The following is a 14,906-nucleotide window of genomic DNA, read 5'->3' as shown; positions in this document are numbered from 1 at the left end:
AACACACAAATCCCTCAGAGTGTAATATAGAATCTCTTCTTTATTATAGTGAAAATACAATTGAACAAAATAGATCATCTGAATTAAAAAACAAAGTTCTCTTCCTGAGTAAGTGTTCTGTTTTTCGGCAAAAACTGAACAAATTAAGCTACTAGACATTAGGGAAAACGTTTGATCTAGACGGTGTTTGAAGCAGAATAAATCACTAAAACTGTGAAAGTAAAAACGGTGACTAACATGTGGTAATTCTGTCATTTTCCGAGTATTCTAAGAAATTCTACATAAAATAACAGTGATAGAAAAGTGTTCAAGGATACATTGCTAAAAAAACACAACTGGCAATCATTGTCCTCTTGACAAGATAATCAACATCTTTGGGGGAATTTAACAAGCAGGGTTCTTACGGTCATTAAAAACCTGGAAAGTCATGGAAATTCAAAAAGCTAATTCCAGGCCCTGGAAAAGTTCTGGAAAACAATATTTTTCCCAAAGTTTTGGAAAAGTCATGGAAATTTAACTAAAGTTGCATCAAATATAATTTATATTTTATCTAATCGCCGAAATAGTAATACTATAATGATAAATACTGTATCGTAGAGTAATGAAATGTAAAATGGCATTTAACTGTCGAGGTGTTTTGCTGGTGAGAGATTTTACTTGCTTTAGCGTGTAGAAGCTAGTAAGTCTACTATTTGATTTGTTTTAGATAGGCACAACATGTTTCATATGCAGACCTTATTTTCCTGTTCCATGTGGTACCGCTGAGAAAGAGTCATTTTTGTGGTCACGAAAAATTAGGTAAAGGTCATGGAGAAGTCATTGAAAATCATTGGTGAAAAAGTGTATGAACCCTGAGCAAGGTTAGTGTTACATTAGCTTTAGATTTATCCTCTTTAAAAACCACAAGTAACGTAGGGGAATAGATTTCTATGCAGAACTAAATGGACCAGTTCTAAGCCTGTTTGTCGACCTTTATCTGGAATGAAAGAGGGTCAACAACAGTCATGTCAGTGTGACCTCGCTAATATATGACGGCCTTTGGTTTGACAGGTCGGCAGTCAAAGTCAACCTTTTAACAAATATTAGAATCAATGTTTACACTAAACTACTCCATCTCCTGAAATGGACAACATTCTGGCTTGAAATCAAACTGATGTTATGCTAAGCTGACGTTATGCTAATCGGACAACAATGTGTGTTGTCCTAGTCCCAAATCTATATTTCAATGTTTTGCCGCTGTGCAAAATGGGCAAAAATAATGTAAAGTGTTTAGCACCTTTATGAAGGAATGCAAGTGGTGCATTTTGGCACTTCACTGTTGGAATGTTTGAAAGAGTGGCGTTTACTAGCCTAGCATAGTTTAGCATATGCCATCAGTTCTGTCAAAAAGGTAATAGTTTGACATGTTATATGCTAATTTGCTTATTTGGTGCAGAGAATTAGATAGGGACGTTTATTTCACACTCAAATCTACAGTAAAAGGCACATTTACGACTTTATTTAAAAAACAAAAAATCTATAAACGTACCACTTAAAGGTCACATGTCATGCTTTTCCCGTTATTACCCGTCCCCTTGTGTGTTATGAAGGTTTTTCTGCATGTAAACGGTGTGCAGAGTCAAAACCCTCAAAGTACACCCTGTAGCGAGTAAAACTCTAAAACAGAAAATACCTCCCCAAAACGCCTTGTTGGTGAAACGTCATCATGACGTCATAATCCATTTGATTCTTCCGGGTACGTGCTTACGAAAGCACGTACCCGGAACTAAATGGGCCAATCCGTGGAGCCGTTACGTTACGTCCGCGGAGCCGTTACGTTAAGCCCCAGCTGATTGGTCCAAATTGACCAATCCACACACACACTCAGTGCAGGCAGCCCTGCTGATTTCTGCTCCCTGGCTGCAGGCTGATAACAGACAGTTGGGATTGCGCGAAATTCTCTCTGCAGACCCATTCTCACAGCGTTTATCACCCTATAAACCTTTTTCTTACTCAATATCAAGCCACACTTATTGTTTTTATTTCGGCTGTGACTTTGTGTGCGTTCAAGTTGAGTTTGGCTGTGTTTGGCTGTGTATCGCTAAACAAGGAAATCACGGGGGGGGGGGGGGGGGGGGGGGGGGGGAGCTGCAACGAGCCTTTAGTGGAGAAAGTGAATACTGCTGAATACACATACTTTACAGAGATGCTGTATGCGAAACCAATGTGAGTTTGGAAAATCGCACAGTATTTTTCTATTTTAGTATACCTCAACAATGGAATTATGATCAGTGCAAATGGCCATGACATGTGACCTTTAAATGTCATAGAATAGCTGAGTTTTCTTTCTACTAAATTTAGTTCAAACTTGGCAATCAGTTTTTTATTACAATACCAAAATACTTGTTTTAAAAAAAATTTTAATTTGAGTTTGTTCATTAGCTAGCTGTTTCCCCTTGTTTCCAGTCTCTATGCTGTAAGCTAGGCTAACTAGCCGCTAGAAGTAGCAACGTATTTACCATGAGAGTGGTATCATCTTCTAACTCTCGGAAAGAAAGTGAATCATATAAGTATATTTTCAAGCTATTCCATATGCTGAACTTTTGGTCATATAAACTTTCTTGTACATTATAAATATCTCCAATGAGTTGATGAACGAAAAGGACCATTCATACCGAGCAGCAGAATACAGCAGAATTCAATCATAAGTTTGGTCCATTCAGAAAAAATGTTGACTGATCAGTCAGTTTAATAATTAGCGTGTTGAAATCAGGGCTGGGCAGTATATCAATGTGATATAAGACTATGTAATGTCTTAGATTTTGCATATCGTATTGTTGTTAGTGTTGTCTTTTCCTGCTTTTAAAGGCTGCATTACATGTTACTTGTTAGACGCTTTTGTCCAAAGTGACTTACATACTCAATAGGCTACTGTGGACAGTATCCCCACAGGAGCAATTTGGGGGGAAGTGTCTTGCCAAGGGACAAAACGAAATGCTGACTGCAGTGGGGTTTGAACCTGTGCTCCCCTGATCCCCCTGATCCGATCACCACTCACCCACTGCGCCACACGCCTCCTCATTTCAGAGAAGCGATGTCTCTCAAGTTTCTGATTGTTCTGCCTTTAACCACTAAGGCATTACATCGACACTAGTAAAAGTGATTTATCAACCACTTGTATTTTGTCAAATCACCAATAGTTCATATTAGATTTTTTCCGCATCGCTCAGCCCGAGTAGAAATGTCTTTTAGTGTTTGGTCCCCCAGCTGTGGAGAATTTCATCTGATCAGATCACCTCAGCACCATTTCTTTCCTTCATGAGTCGAAACACAATGTTCCCATGGATTAAATGTCCTGTTTTTCCCAGTTAGTCACATGATGCAGATCAGCTGACCTCATAGAGCAGCCAGTCACCTGGAGGTCTTCAGCGGCGGCCCCGGTAAGTACAGGTACCTCCAGATGGCGTAGTAATGAACGCAGGCTCCAGCAGCAACAAAGAGATGCCAGATGGCGTGAGCGAAGGGGACGAGTCCGTCGCTCTTGAAGAAGATCACGCCCACCGTGTAAAAGACGCCTCCCACTGCGAGCTCACACACACCTGAACGCTCACCCTGGAACAGAAGACAAACGTGAAGTCGTAGGCTATAACCAAATGAAAAAGTACAAGATAATAGTTATAATATAACAACTCTAACGAAGTATAAAAAGGGGGTTCTAACAGTTGATGTTCGTATCCCAAATAAATACAATATATTCTAATGTACTAAATATATAGTAATTTAAGAACAAACAGTAATTTGTAATCCTTATAGACTGAGTTTTGATAGTTACTTTAAAAGTTATTTATGGCTTCAAATCTTTAAATAAGATATAAACCTAAAACCTAGCTAGCCAGGCTTTTAATAAAAAACGGTTAATAGATATTATTTACATTTATTTTCTATTTTGTTGTATTTAATTCGTAACATTGTATTTTAAAGTGCTGTCATTTAATTTTGTATTTATTTTCTTGGTTTGTTTCCCGTCTTAAATTATGGCTTGTCAGTCATCTTTGAAGCACTTTGAACTGCACTTACTGGTATTATAAGTGCTTAATTTATGAATAAATTACAATGTTATACAACCTTATACCTGACACTACGTCATTTAAGAAAAAATGGTTATGTTCCAGTAGCTAGAGTGGTAGGTTATGGGCAAAAACAAACAAAAGAAAACATGTTCAGTGTCCGATTCCCAAACAATAGCAGGAAGCCTGAAGCAGCGGAAGAGGGCTCACTGAATAAAGCTTGTTTATTCCCTTAAAAGCGGAAGAAAGTCCACGTTTAAACCTTTATGCTCACCATGGATAGGATGACCAACGCGGGAACCACCCCCATGGACACATATCCCAACAGCTCTATCAGCTTGTACCTGCAGGTAAAAAAAACAACAGAGGACATTAAAACAAATACCACACCTCCTCACATCTTCTATGTAATTGTTTCTGCTTCAAACAGCTGCCCGGTGTTTCCTGTAAACACTGGAGGACGGGGAGGAGCAGGGAGGCGGAGTGTATTACCTCTCGTGGAAAAGGAAGACATACATGGATCCGACGCAAGCCATGACCCAAATGAGCCAGCGCATGTGACACACCCAGGGCCCGAGATCCCTCAGCATCAACCTGCGGAGACAAAGCACATCATTCGATATTTACGCTTCGTAAAGGGGCTCCATCATGCTGTAGAGAAGGGCTGTCCACATACAGAAAAACATACGAAGGGCTGGGCCGCTCACTAGAGACGAGGTGTATTGCCTTATAAGTTAAATTAGAAAAATCAATCAAATGTAGGTAAATTATGCTTAATACTTGAATTTGCTTTAAAAAAAAACAACAGCCTACATCACTGCTCTCCGTCGGGTTTCATTTATTGTGGTAGAAGCTCATTCCTTAAAACAGAAGCCTCAGATTGCTTACTGTATAATAAGAGGAAATAATATGAAGAGTTAATTTCAAGCTTGTTGTGTAAATAAGTTATTGGGCTTTTTTTTTTATCAACTAACATTTGTTTTCAGCTTCAACTGACTGAATGTATTTGAAGTGGGCTTCGTAACACATGAATACTACTGTGTAATATGTGTTTTCATCTATATTTAAGAAGTACAAGACAAGCACAAGTTTCTTTGTGGGCCATATTTCATTATACTTTTAGAATTTGCTGAGGGCCGATTCAAAATGGCTGCAGACGTAGTTTGGACACCCCTGCTGTAGAGTGTTATATGTCCCAAAGTCTCCCTGCCTGAATTGCCTCCATTGGACTCCTTTGTTTACTTCCCTAACACAGTGACATCACTTTATTAGCAGAATATGGCCCCTTTAACACGTTATTTTATCCACAGGACTGCATATTCACTATTGACTCACCATGGAGAGTATGAGGCAGCGATGAAGAAGTAGATGGCCATTCTGTCACACATGTGGAAACGCTGCTCCACAGTCCTGCACACAGACAAAGAAAAGGAAAATAAGAGCTCTAATTTATTACCAATATGTCATTACAAAGAATTTAATTACTTTAAGGTTTACAGAATACTGACGTTTATCTCAGTACATGGCAGATCTCACATTTTAGAAGCAAATTCGTTTGTTGGGAACACACACACACACACACACACACACACACACACACACACACACACACACACACAAGTCCACCGTGATCCTAAAGGTTCTGATCCTCTTAGATGCAACCGATCCTATTAATGTATGGAATGTGCTATAATGGGCTTTAACACCACATGAAACCCTCTTTTGTGAGCTGAAAATATGTCACTCACACACAAGAGAACAATACATATCGAAGCACATGACACACGTGGTGAAAGGAAGAAATGTGGGAGAAAAATCTGATTATAACATGAAAAGGAGAGGAAATAGTGTGCTGATGATGAGGAAGGACAACAATGGCCTCTCTGATCAGAGCCTGTGAATCCCCATCCTGTCCTTTCGGTACCACACACACACACACACACACACACACACACACACACACACACACACACACACACACACACACACACACACACACACACACACACACACACACACACACACACACACACACACACACACACACACACACACACACACACACACACACACACACACACATCACTTCAGGGAACATTACATTGATTTACATGCATTTCCTGGAGACTTATCCTAACCTTAACCATAACCAACACATGCCTAACCTTAACCCTAACCAAGTCTTCACCCTAAAATGAATGATTCCCCTTATGGGGACCTCCATTTTGTCCCCATAAGGGAGGCAAGTCTCCACACGTGACTGTGTAAACAGATGTATGTCCCCACAAGTATAGTAATGCGAGGACACACACACATAAACACACACACACACACACACACACACTAGGGCTGCTCAATTAATCGTATTTTAATCGCAATTACGATTTTTGGCTTGCAACGATTATGAAAACATCATAATTGAAATAAAATGTTGTTAATTTTTTTTATTGGTTTTTCAGTTGAATTATACTTAAAGTTCAGGGTAATCAACTGTTAAAAACATACGGTTCACATTTTTGGTTCAAGAAATTGATCTTTTCAAAGTAAATGGATAGTCGTTTTTACACACACACACACACACACACCGTTCTTAGTTAAACATGTTAATAGAATCTTAGTAAGCACAGACGAAAAAAGATCATTGGCAGAGGTAAGATAGCTTTAAGTAACTGATAAAGTACATACAGTAGCACCAGTCCAAATCAATTGAGAATCAACCTCATTAATCAACCTCAAACATAACATAGATTGGGATACAGCGAACAGGAAGGCATCACCTCAACTGAGTTGCTGACTTTTTTATTAGACCCAGGAGAGAATAAACGTAATTATAGGCAACATTTCCAGAACATGGCGTTCTGAGATACAGTATATATATAATGTGGGAATGAAGTGTTAAAACTTGGAAGAGTTTGTTTCTAAGTGAGAGTGTGTTTGGCTATTAATAGTTAAGTGAATGCTATTTAAAGGGTGTGAGTTGAACGTGATGTGAAATATTTTCATTACCACGAAGCATCTGTTGTTTTCTCTCTGGCCTTCTGGCTCTGTCATAATTAACAGACTACTTGTCTGAGTGTGCAGCACATGAAAACACACACATGCACAGCTGCCAAATCCCTAACAGCAACACACACACACACACACACACACACACACACACACACACACACACACACACACACACACACACACACACACACACACACACACACACACACACACACACACACACACACACACACACACACACACACACACACACACACACACACACACACACACACACACACACACACACACACACACACACACACACACACATACACACACACATACACACACACACACACACACACACACACACCGGAGGTGGCTGATTTTCCAGGCAGCGGTGTGGAAGAGCGTTGAGGTGAGAAACAGGCCGGTGAGACCGCTGCCGTAGAGCCAGGCAGCCACGCGATGCCATTGGTCCAGAGACAGGAAGTAGAGCATAGACCCGCCCACCAGACTGGGGATGATCCACAACTAGAAAAGATAGAAAATATGAAGTTTCTCATGATACACACAATGATCTTTACATATTGTATGAAACTTTTTTTTAATGTTATGATTTCTCAAAGTTGTATTAGAAAAGTATAAATGAAATGTTGATATTAAAACCAACAGGAATGTGACAAGGTAGTTTAGTTTGTCTAGTTTTAGTTTCTTCTTGGGAGATTATACTGCATTTATCCAAGAATGTCTCCCTGATATTGTTAACATGACTCTCTCTCTGAATAACTTTATCTTTTAAAACAGCCAAACTACTTTTAATATTATCCGCAAATTGTTATTATTTCGACCCAGATAAAAAAAAAGTCAAAAGGCAAACTAAACCGTACGATAGACAAATAGCAGACGTTCCTCTGTTTGGTTGCTTATTCAGTTGTCGAGTTGGAGATGATGTCAAAGCATTGCTAGCGTTATTAGCTGAGAATCGCGCCTACACTGAGGCAGAACTTTCTGCAGTGGAAACATAATGACAAAAGGCCTGGAACAAAAACGTAGTCTATTAGAGTTTTGCCATTGTACAATGCACGGAAACGTGGGCATAACTTTGAAGCTACAACAACTAGCAATCGGTTGGTTAAGCCTAGCAGAACTGGAAACATCTAGCCTGGCTCTGACCAACGCTATCAAATTCCACCTACCAACATCTCTAAAGCCTGCCAATTGACATGTTATCTTGTATGTTTAATGGATAAAAGATGGTCAATTTGTATCGATACATGTAAGTAATCTGATTTTGTTAATGTTGGAAAGAACCAGGCTAGCTTCTTCCTCATTTCCTGTCTCTACGCTAAGCTAACCAGCTGTTACATGATATCAAACTTCTAATCTTGGCCATAAAGCAAAAAATATCAAACTATTCTGATTCTGTATCTCAGAAACGTTGAGGATGATTCTTGTTGTTAATGGGAAACACTGCGCTGAATTGAACTGTGACTCGCTAAAGGAATGAATGGATGAAGCATCAGAAAACCCTGGGCCATTTAAGGCTTAAGAGTCATTACAACCATGTTTCCTCTCTGCTTTCTTTCATGTCTCTCCGTCTGTTTCATTCACTCCATCTGTCTTGTTCTGTCCGAGGCGGAAGCGTACAGGGATTACAGCAGATTAGAGAAAACTACAGGCTGAATCACAGATTATAGCCTCTATGGCACGGCCTCAAATCCTCTATTCCTGCGTTATTCCTCGCAATCCCCTCCATCTTTCAAAAGGCTTCTCTGAACTCAAACGAAAGAGAGAGAGCAACGGGACAGGGAGATACCAGAATTGGATCTGAATGCATTACATTACATGATACTTGTTAGACGCTGTTAACCTGATTTACATACTGAGTACTGTGGACAATCCCCACAGGAGCAATTTGTGGTGAAGTGTCTCAGGGACACAACGACATGCTGACTGCAGTGGGGTTTGAACCTGTGACCCCCTGATCCCCACACATACGCACTAGCCCACTGCGCCACACGCCGCCTCTACAATTTATTCTACGGGAATCTTTTTTTAAATAAGACAAAATATTTTTTAATTAAGTTAAAGTAAAAAATTAAATAGCATTAATAAATGTGTATATAAAAATAAGAAAATAAGGAATAATGGGCAAAAAAAGGATAAATAAAATAAAATAGGGTAAAACTATTTGTGGATAAACATCAGAAGTTAAAGTAAAAATGTGCAAAAAATATCAAATAAAATATTTATATGAACATAAAAAGCAACATTAAACATTTGCAATACAAATGTTTAAACAAAATAGCAATATGTATATCAAATAGAAGAAGTTAAAGTAAGACATGTGTTGTAAAAAACATAAAATTACAATATTTATATTAAGTAAAAATCTGCACCATAGTAAAACATTAATAATATGGAAAGATTAAATAAATAGTGTAAAATGTAACTTCAATATTTGCAGTGGCTTATTAGTATTACAAAGATATTAATGCTGAAAAGTAAAAGAGTGTTTCAGCTGCTGAAGGTGGACTAAGAATGAGAAAGAGAGTAAAGCGTAAAAACTGAAGAAGATCGTTTACTGTAAAGTCTGTTTCTGTTTGTTTCTATTTTTTTATTTGTTTGTAACTTTATTTGAAGCGTGTGTACGTGAGGGGCAGCACCGTGTGTGTGTGTGTGTAGGGTGACCAGGCGTGACCAGGTGTGACTAGGTGTGCCCCCCCCCCCCCCATTGACAGTTCACGAGCGCGTCCATAGTGTCTCCGTCCACCCCGTCCCGTCCACCAAGGAAAAAAATCCCCACTACGCCACTGCATCTCACCCCATGTGTGGCACAGTTTGCAGCGTGCTCGTACTCAGTGGGCTGGTATCTCTTACTGCCCGGGACCCTGCAGTTCATGAACCTGAGAGAGCGGTGAGGAGGGGGAGGCAGAGTGAGAGAGAGGGAAAGGGGGGAGAGAAATGTAAATCTTTAACTATTAACAATATATTTCAGAAATCCATGCTCTTGTATTGTTGTGTGTGTGTGTGTGTGTGTGTGTGTGTGTGTGTGTGTGTGTGTGTGTGTGTGTGTGTGTGTGTGTGTTTTCAGTGGAAGTGATGCCTTTTTGTTCACTGTATCACTGTATATTTACTTTAGGTTTGAGTTTTAAGGGTTAATTGTTTTTCATTTGGTTTAGTAATTTATTAAGGATTTGGTTTCATCATAACAAGTCCAGTTAGAGTTCCCACGGTGAACAATCATCTAGTTTTGCAGGTTGGAGATTAAGGACTTGTTTCTATGCTCCATCAAATGAATGCCTCAAAGGCTTTTTCCAAAAATTACAAATGACGTGTGTCCCAGTGATTCTGATTCACTTAAAATTATTAAAATATTCCACTAAGCACGTGATGAATAGATTCCAACTTGCATTTGGTGTGTGTGTGTGTGTGTGTGTGTGTGTGTGTGTGTGTGTGTGTGTGTGAGATGGTGATTCTTGGAGGATTTGCAGGTCTCTAATCCACATCACGTTGTCTGAATTTTATTATGCGTTGCCATGGTCGCAACTTAGTGATGTCACTGCCTGTGCTAGTACAAAGGAAACTGCTAACCATTAACTTTATTTGCATTTTATTTGTATACTACAAACAAAGTTACTTCCTGCGAGCATGCCTGTGTGTGTGTGTGTCTGTGTGTGCTCTGTAGGCTCTTTAATCATCAGTAAATCTCTCAATCCCGGTTTACAGGGAAAAAAACACATCTGGAGATGTTACGAAACCACATTTTATATGACAAGATGCACACACACACACACACACGCTCACACACGCTCATTTGAATGTAGGCTCTCGTGCAGGGCCACAGGTGTGTCTGCGTCGGTCAGCTGTGTTATTTGATTACACGTTTTGGCAGACGCTTCATCAACACACACACTGACATCACGCATCATTTATCCGAACACACACACACACACACACACACACACACACACACACACACACACACACACACACATATATATATGTCCCATAGCTGTTTGTTGTGGTCTATTAATTCTTCAAATTGAGGAGAAAGTGAATCAGAGAGTTACACAGAATAATAGATTCAAGATTCAAAGGTTTTATCGTCATATGCACAGAAGCTAGTGTAGTTTTAGCAATGACAATCCCAGACTCCTCCTACAGTCCAACAAAAATATATATAAGACATAAAACTATTTAAAAAATGCAAGATGAAACAAAATGGAAACGAAATAGCGAATGTTTCAAGTGACCAATGTGTAAGTAAAGGCAGAAGAAGTCAACTGTATACATGTTGAATAGAATAAGATAAGCTAAAAGCTGAATTTAAAATTCATGTTACATTTCTGCCTTGATATTTATAAAACCACTATGTTGTATATTTAGTTGATTGTGTATCCCAAATGTTTGAAGTGTGGGAACCCAGAGAAATGTTTTTATTGGTAACAATGCATTTCATTTTGATACAGGTTGATACCGTCACATATACTCTGTGTGTGTGTGTGTGTGTGTGTGTGTGTGTGTGTGTGTGTGTGTGTGTGTGTGTGTGTGTGTGTGTGTGTGTGTGTGTGTGTGTGTGTGTGTGTGTGTGTGTGTGTGTGTGTGTGTGTGTGTGTGTGTGTGTGTGTGTGTGTGTGTGTGTGTGTTTTGCACTTACCACCATAACCCTCATAACAAGAATATCTGTGTTTTTCTGTTGTAGGTCACATTGGTGGTACCAGGCATCAGGGTTAGGCTTGTAATGCACAAACATACACACACTCTGCTCTCACACACACACACACACACACTTTACTGCTTTGAATAGACTTTTTTAGACGTCATCACTTTATTTCCTAAATACACTCTTTATCATCTTAATTAAACTCCTGCTCAGATGCATTATCCCTACTGCAATATAAAATCCTTAAATTAAACGTATGTGACATTCTCTATCATTTTCAGTAATAGAATAAATAACATTGAGTAACATTAGATGTTTGTGTGGCGTCTGTATCTTTGGTTTCCCTGCTGTCTTACAGGCCGTGCCAAGTGCATAACAAGTATTTTTCGGAGCACTGTTGTGGTATTGTGAGGATATCAATGGACCTGAATGCACCACTCTGATGTCCTCTAATAGCTTATGACAGAACTGTGTGTGTGTGTGTGTGTGTGTGTGTGTGTGTGTGTGTGTGTGTGTGTGTGTGTGTGTGTGTGTGTGTGTGTGTGTGTGTGTGTGTGTGTGTGTGTGTGTGTGTGTGTGTGTGTGTGTAATGTACCGAAAGGACAGGATAGGGATTCACAGGCTCTGATCAGAGACGGCATTGTTGTCCTCATAATCAGCACACTATTTCTTCTCTTTTTCATGTTATAATCAGATTTATTTCACACTTTTCATCACGTGTGTGTCATGTGCTTCGATATGTTATGTTCCTCTGTGTGTGAGTGACGTGTTTTCGGCTCACAAAAGAGTGTTTCATGTGGTTTTAAAGCCCATTATAGCACATTTCATACATTAATAGGATCGGTTGCATCTAAGAGGATCAGAACCTTTAGGATCACGGTGGACTTGTGTCCGCTGTAAGAATGTGTGTGTGTGTATGTATGTGTGTGTTCAATCTAACTCCAGGGCTATTCCTTTTATCCTGTTACAGTAAAGATCAAGTTCTTCTCCTCTGGGACTCAAACTCTGGTTCTCACGATTATCGCCATCTCCCACACACACACATGTAAATACAGACACACACACACACACACATAGAGGGTAATGACTGATGAAAGCACCCAAGCAGAATTTAACGTGATATTCTGTGTACTGCTGTGTGTGTGTGTGTGTGTGTGTGTGTGTGTGTGTGTGTGTGTGTGTGTGTGTGTGTGTGTGTGTGTGTGTGTGTGTGTGTGTGTGTGTGTGTGTGTGTGTGTGTGTGTGTGTGTGTGTGTGTGTGTGTGTGTGTGTGTGTGTGTGTGTGTGATGTAATACTCAGTGAAATGCAGCTGCACATGATACTGAAAATGAAGTACCTCTGAATTAAAGCCAACAGAGGAACCTGGACGGCGTAAAGATGGATTAGAAGACAGATGGAGAATCTTTAGTGCAAACATGCAGTGATTCTGGGGGTAAACATGCAAATCAAATTGTTAAAAAGAGATCTTTTATCCCATTTGGCATGTTTGTGTACTTTTTTTTAATTGTAATAAAAGCTAGGCACAATGTTGATTGGCAGTTATAATTCAACCATTTTGATTCTCGGTTTGTTTAAAAATCTCGTCTCATGATTGGTTTGATAACAGCGTCCAGAATTATCTTCAGACATTGGACAATAAACAAGTCTGCAGATATGAAGGGAAAATTAAATTCTTTCTCTCACATATTAAGATTCCCTGATTTTCTCTGTTTAATATATAAACTTAATGTCTTTGGGTTTTAGATTGTCAAAGTTGACAGTAAACAAGACATTTGAAGTCATCTCCTTTAGAGCTGCACAATTTATTGTGTAGTCGCAATTGCGATGTTTACCAGAGTGAAATACCACATAATACAAGACTGTGATATTAAACTTTGAGATGTTTTTAGTTAGCTGACAGAGTACTCCTTAAACAAACAGCAGAAAGGCAGATCTTAGTGCACTTTGATAGCTTAGTGTATATTTGTATCGTTTATTTATCACAAATGTTACATTATTGCCCCATATTGTGCAGGTCTTGGATGGACATATTACATTATTAAAGTAATACACTTTCATTGATTGATCCAAAACAATGTGGACAGATTAATCCATAAAAAAATCGTTTGTTCAAGCCCTAATGCAAGTAATGGTCTCCATGCTTGTTACTTTTTTTCTCTTTCACGCACGCGCGCACACACACACACACACACACACACACACACACACACTAATCTATAACATCCCTGTGATTGACCCTGTAACAGCGCGTCAGTGCGCATGGATCCACAGGATGAGCCACACATCACGGACAATATGCTGCAGCCAAACTAAACCTCAAACTTTGTTAAGATAATACAAAATAACTTACCGTCCGAGTTTCGTCTTCTTAAAGTCCATTTGTGCGCAGACTGCTCTATTTACAAACAGCACAGCGGATCCCCCATTCCGGATGTCCCACCGCTGCGGGGAGACGGAACATAAACACTGAGGTCCGGCATCGAAACTACCGACAACAACTTCACCTAAGTGTCGAGACTTCTCCGGGGGTAGAGAGGCGAGGCATGCCGGCGAGAACACAGAGATTGTAGCAGCGTGTGTGTGTTTGAGAGAGTGCGTGTGTGTGGGAGAGAGAGTGTGTATGAGTGTGTCTGTGTGTGACGGGAAACTGTGCAGAGTTTTGTTCCGAGACTCAGATGTGTTTGCAGGATGTTCCGCGGGACTGGGTTTGTAACCCCTCCTCCCCTCTCCTCCCCTTTCCCCTATCCAGGCACACACATACACGCACACACACACACACACACACACACTCACACACACATGCGCGCGCGTGTGCGCAACATACACACGCACACACTATATCCTGCCTCACTTTCCTTTTCCACTACTGGTTAATTGTTGTTGAACGACCGGAAAAACATCCACGTGATAACAAAATCTGACCATTTTATTATGATAAATGTTTAAAAAGTTATTATTTGTTTAGCCTATTTCTACATGTAGCCTAAAAAGGGTGAGAAAACACTTTAAACACGCATGCAACAGAGTCAGTCAGCTATAGTCTGGAAAAGGTTTTGAAAATCCTAGGTTCCCCAAACGCACCTCCTAACCCCCTGCACAAACGATCTTTTTTTTAAATAATGTTTCGATTGTATTAATCAGTTAACTGTGTTAAATTATATTGTCTGACAAATTAAGCCAGGGCAGCTCGATAGTAACA

General features: G+C 39.7%; 1 protein-coding gene across 2 annotated transcripts; it reads right to left on the bottom strand.

Annotated features, from left to right (window-relative positions):
* Positions 1-14: 14 nt before the first annotated feature.
* mmd2a (monocyte to macrophage differentiation-associated 2a) lies at positions 15-14,397 on the bottom strand. Of its 2 annotated transcripts, XM_079644478.1 has the most exons (8): positions 14,058-14,397; positions 11,701-11,778; positions 9,865-9,946; positions 7,411-7,571; positions 5,382-5,456; positions 4,539-4,640; positions 4,321-4,390; positions 15-3,591 (listed from the first exon to the last, which is right to left on the bottom strand). In XM_079644478.1, the coding sequence occupies exons 3-8, from the start codon at positions 9,940-9,942 to the stop codon at positions 3,391-3,393; spliced, it is 687 nt and encodes a 228-aa protein (XP_079500604.1). In that variant the 5' UTR covers positions 9,943-9,946; positions 11,701-11,778; positions 14,058-14,397; the 3' UTR covers positions 15-3,390. The 2 variants fall into 2 exon arrangements, with proteins under 2 accessions (XP_079500604.1, XP_079500603.1); XM_079644477.1 differs by lacking the exon at positions 11,701-11,778.
* Between the last annotated feature and the right edge of the window lie 509 nt (positions 14,398-14,906).

This window comes from Notothenia rossii (assembly GCF_949606895.1).
Source record: "Notothenia rossii genome assembly, chromosome: 8".
NCBI lineage: Eukaryota > Metazoa > Chordata > Actinopteri > Perciformes > Nototheniidae > Notothenia > Notothenia rossii.
Note: the sequence above shows the minus strand (reverse complement) of the source record. Positions and strands in the feature narration are given on the sequence as shown.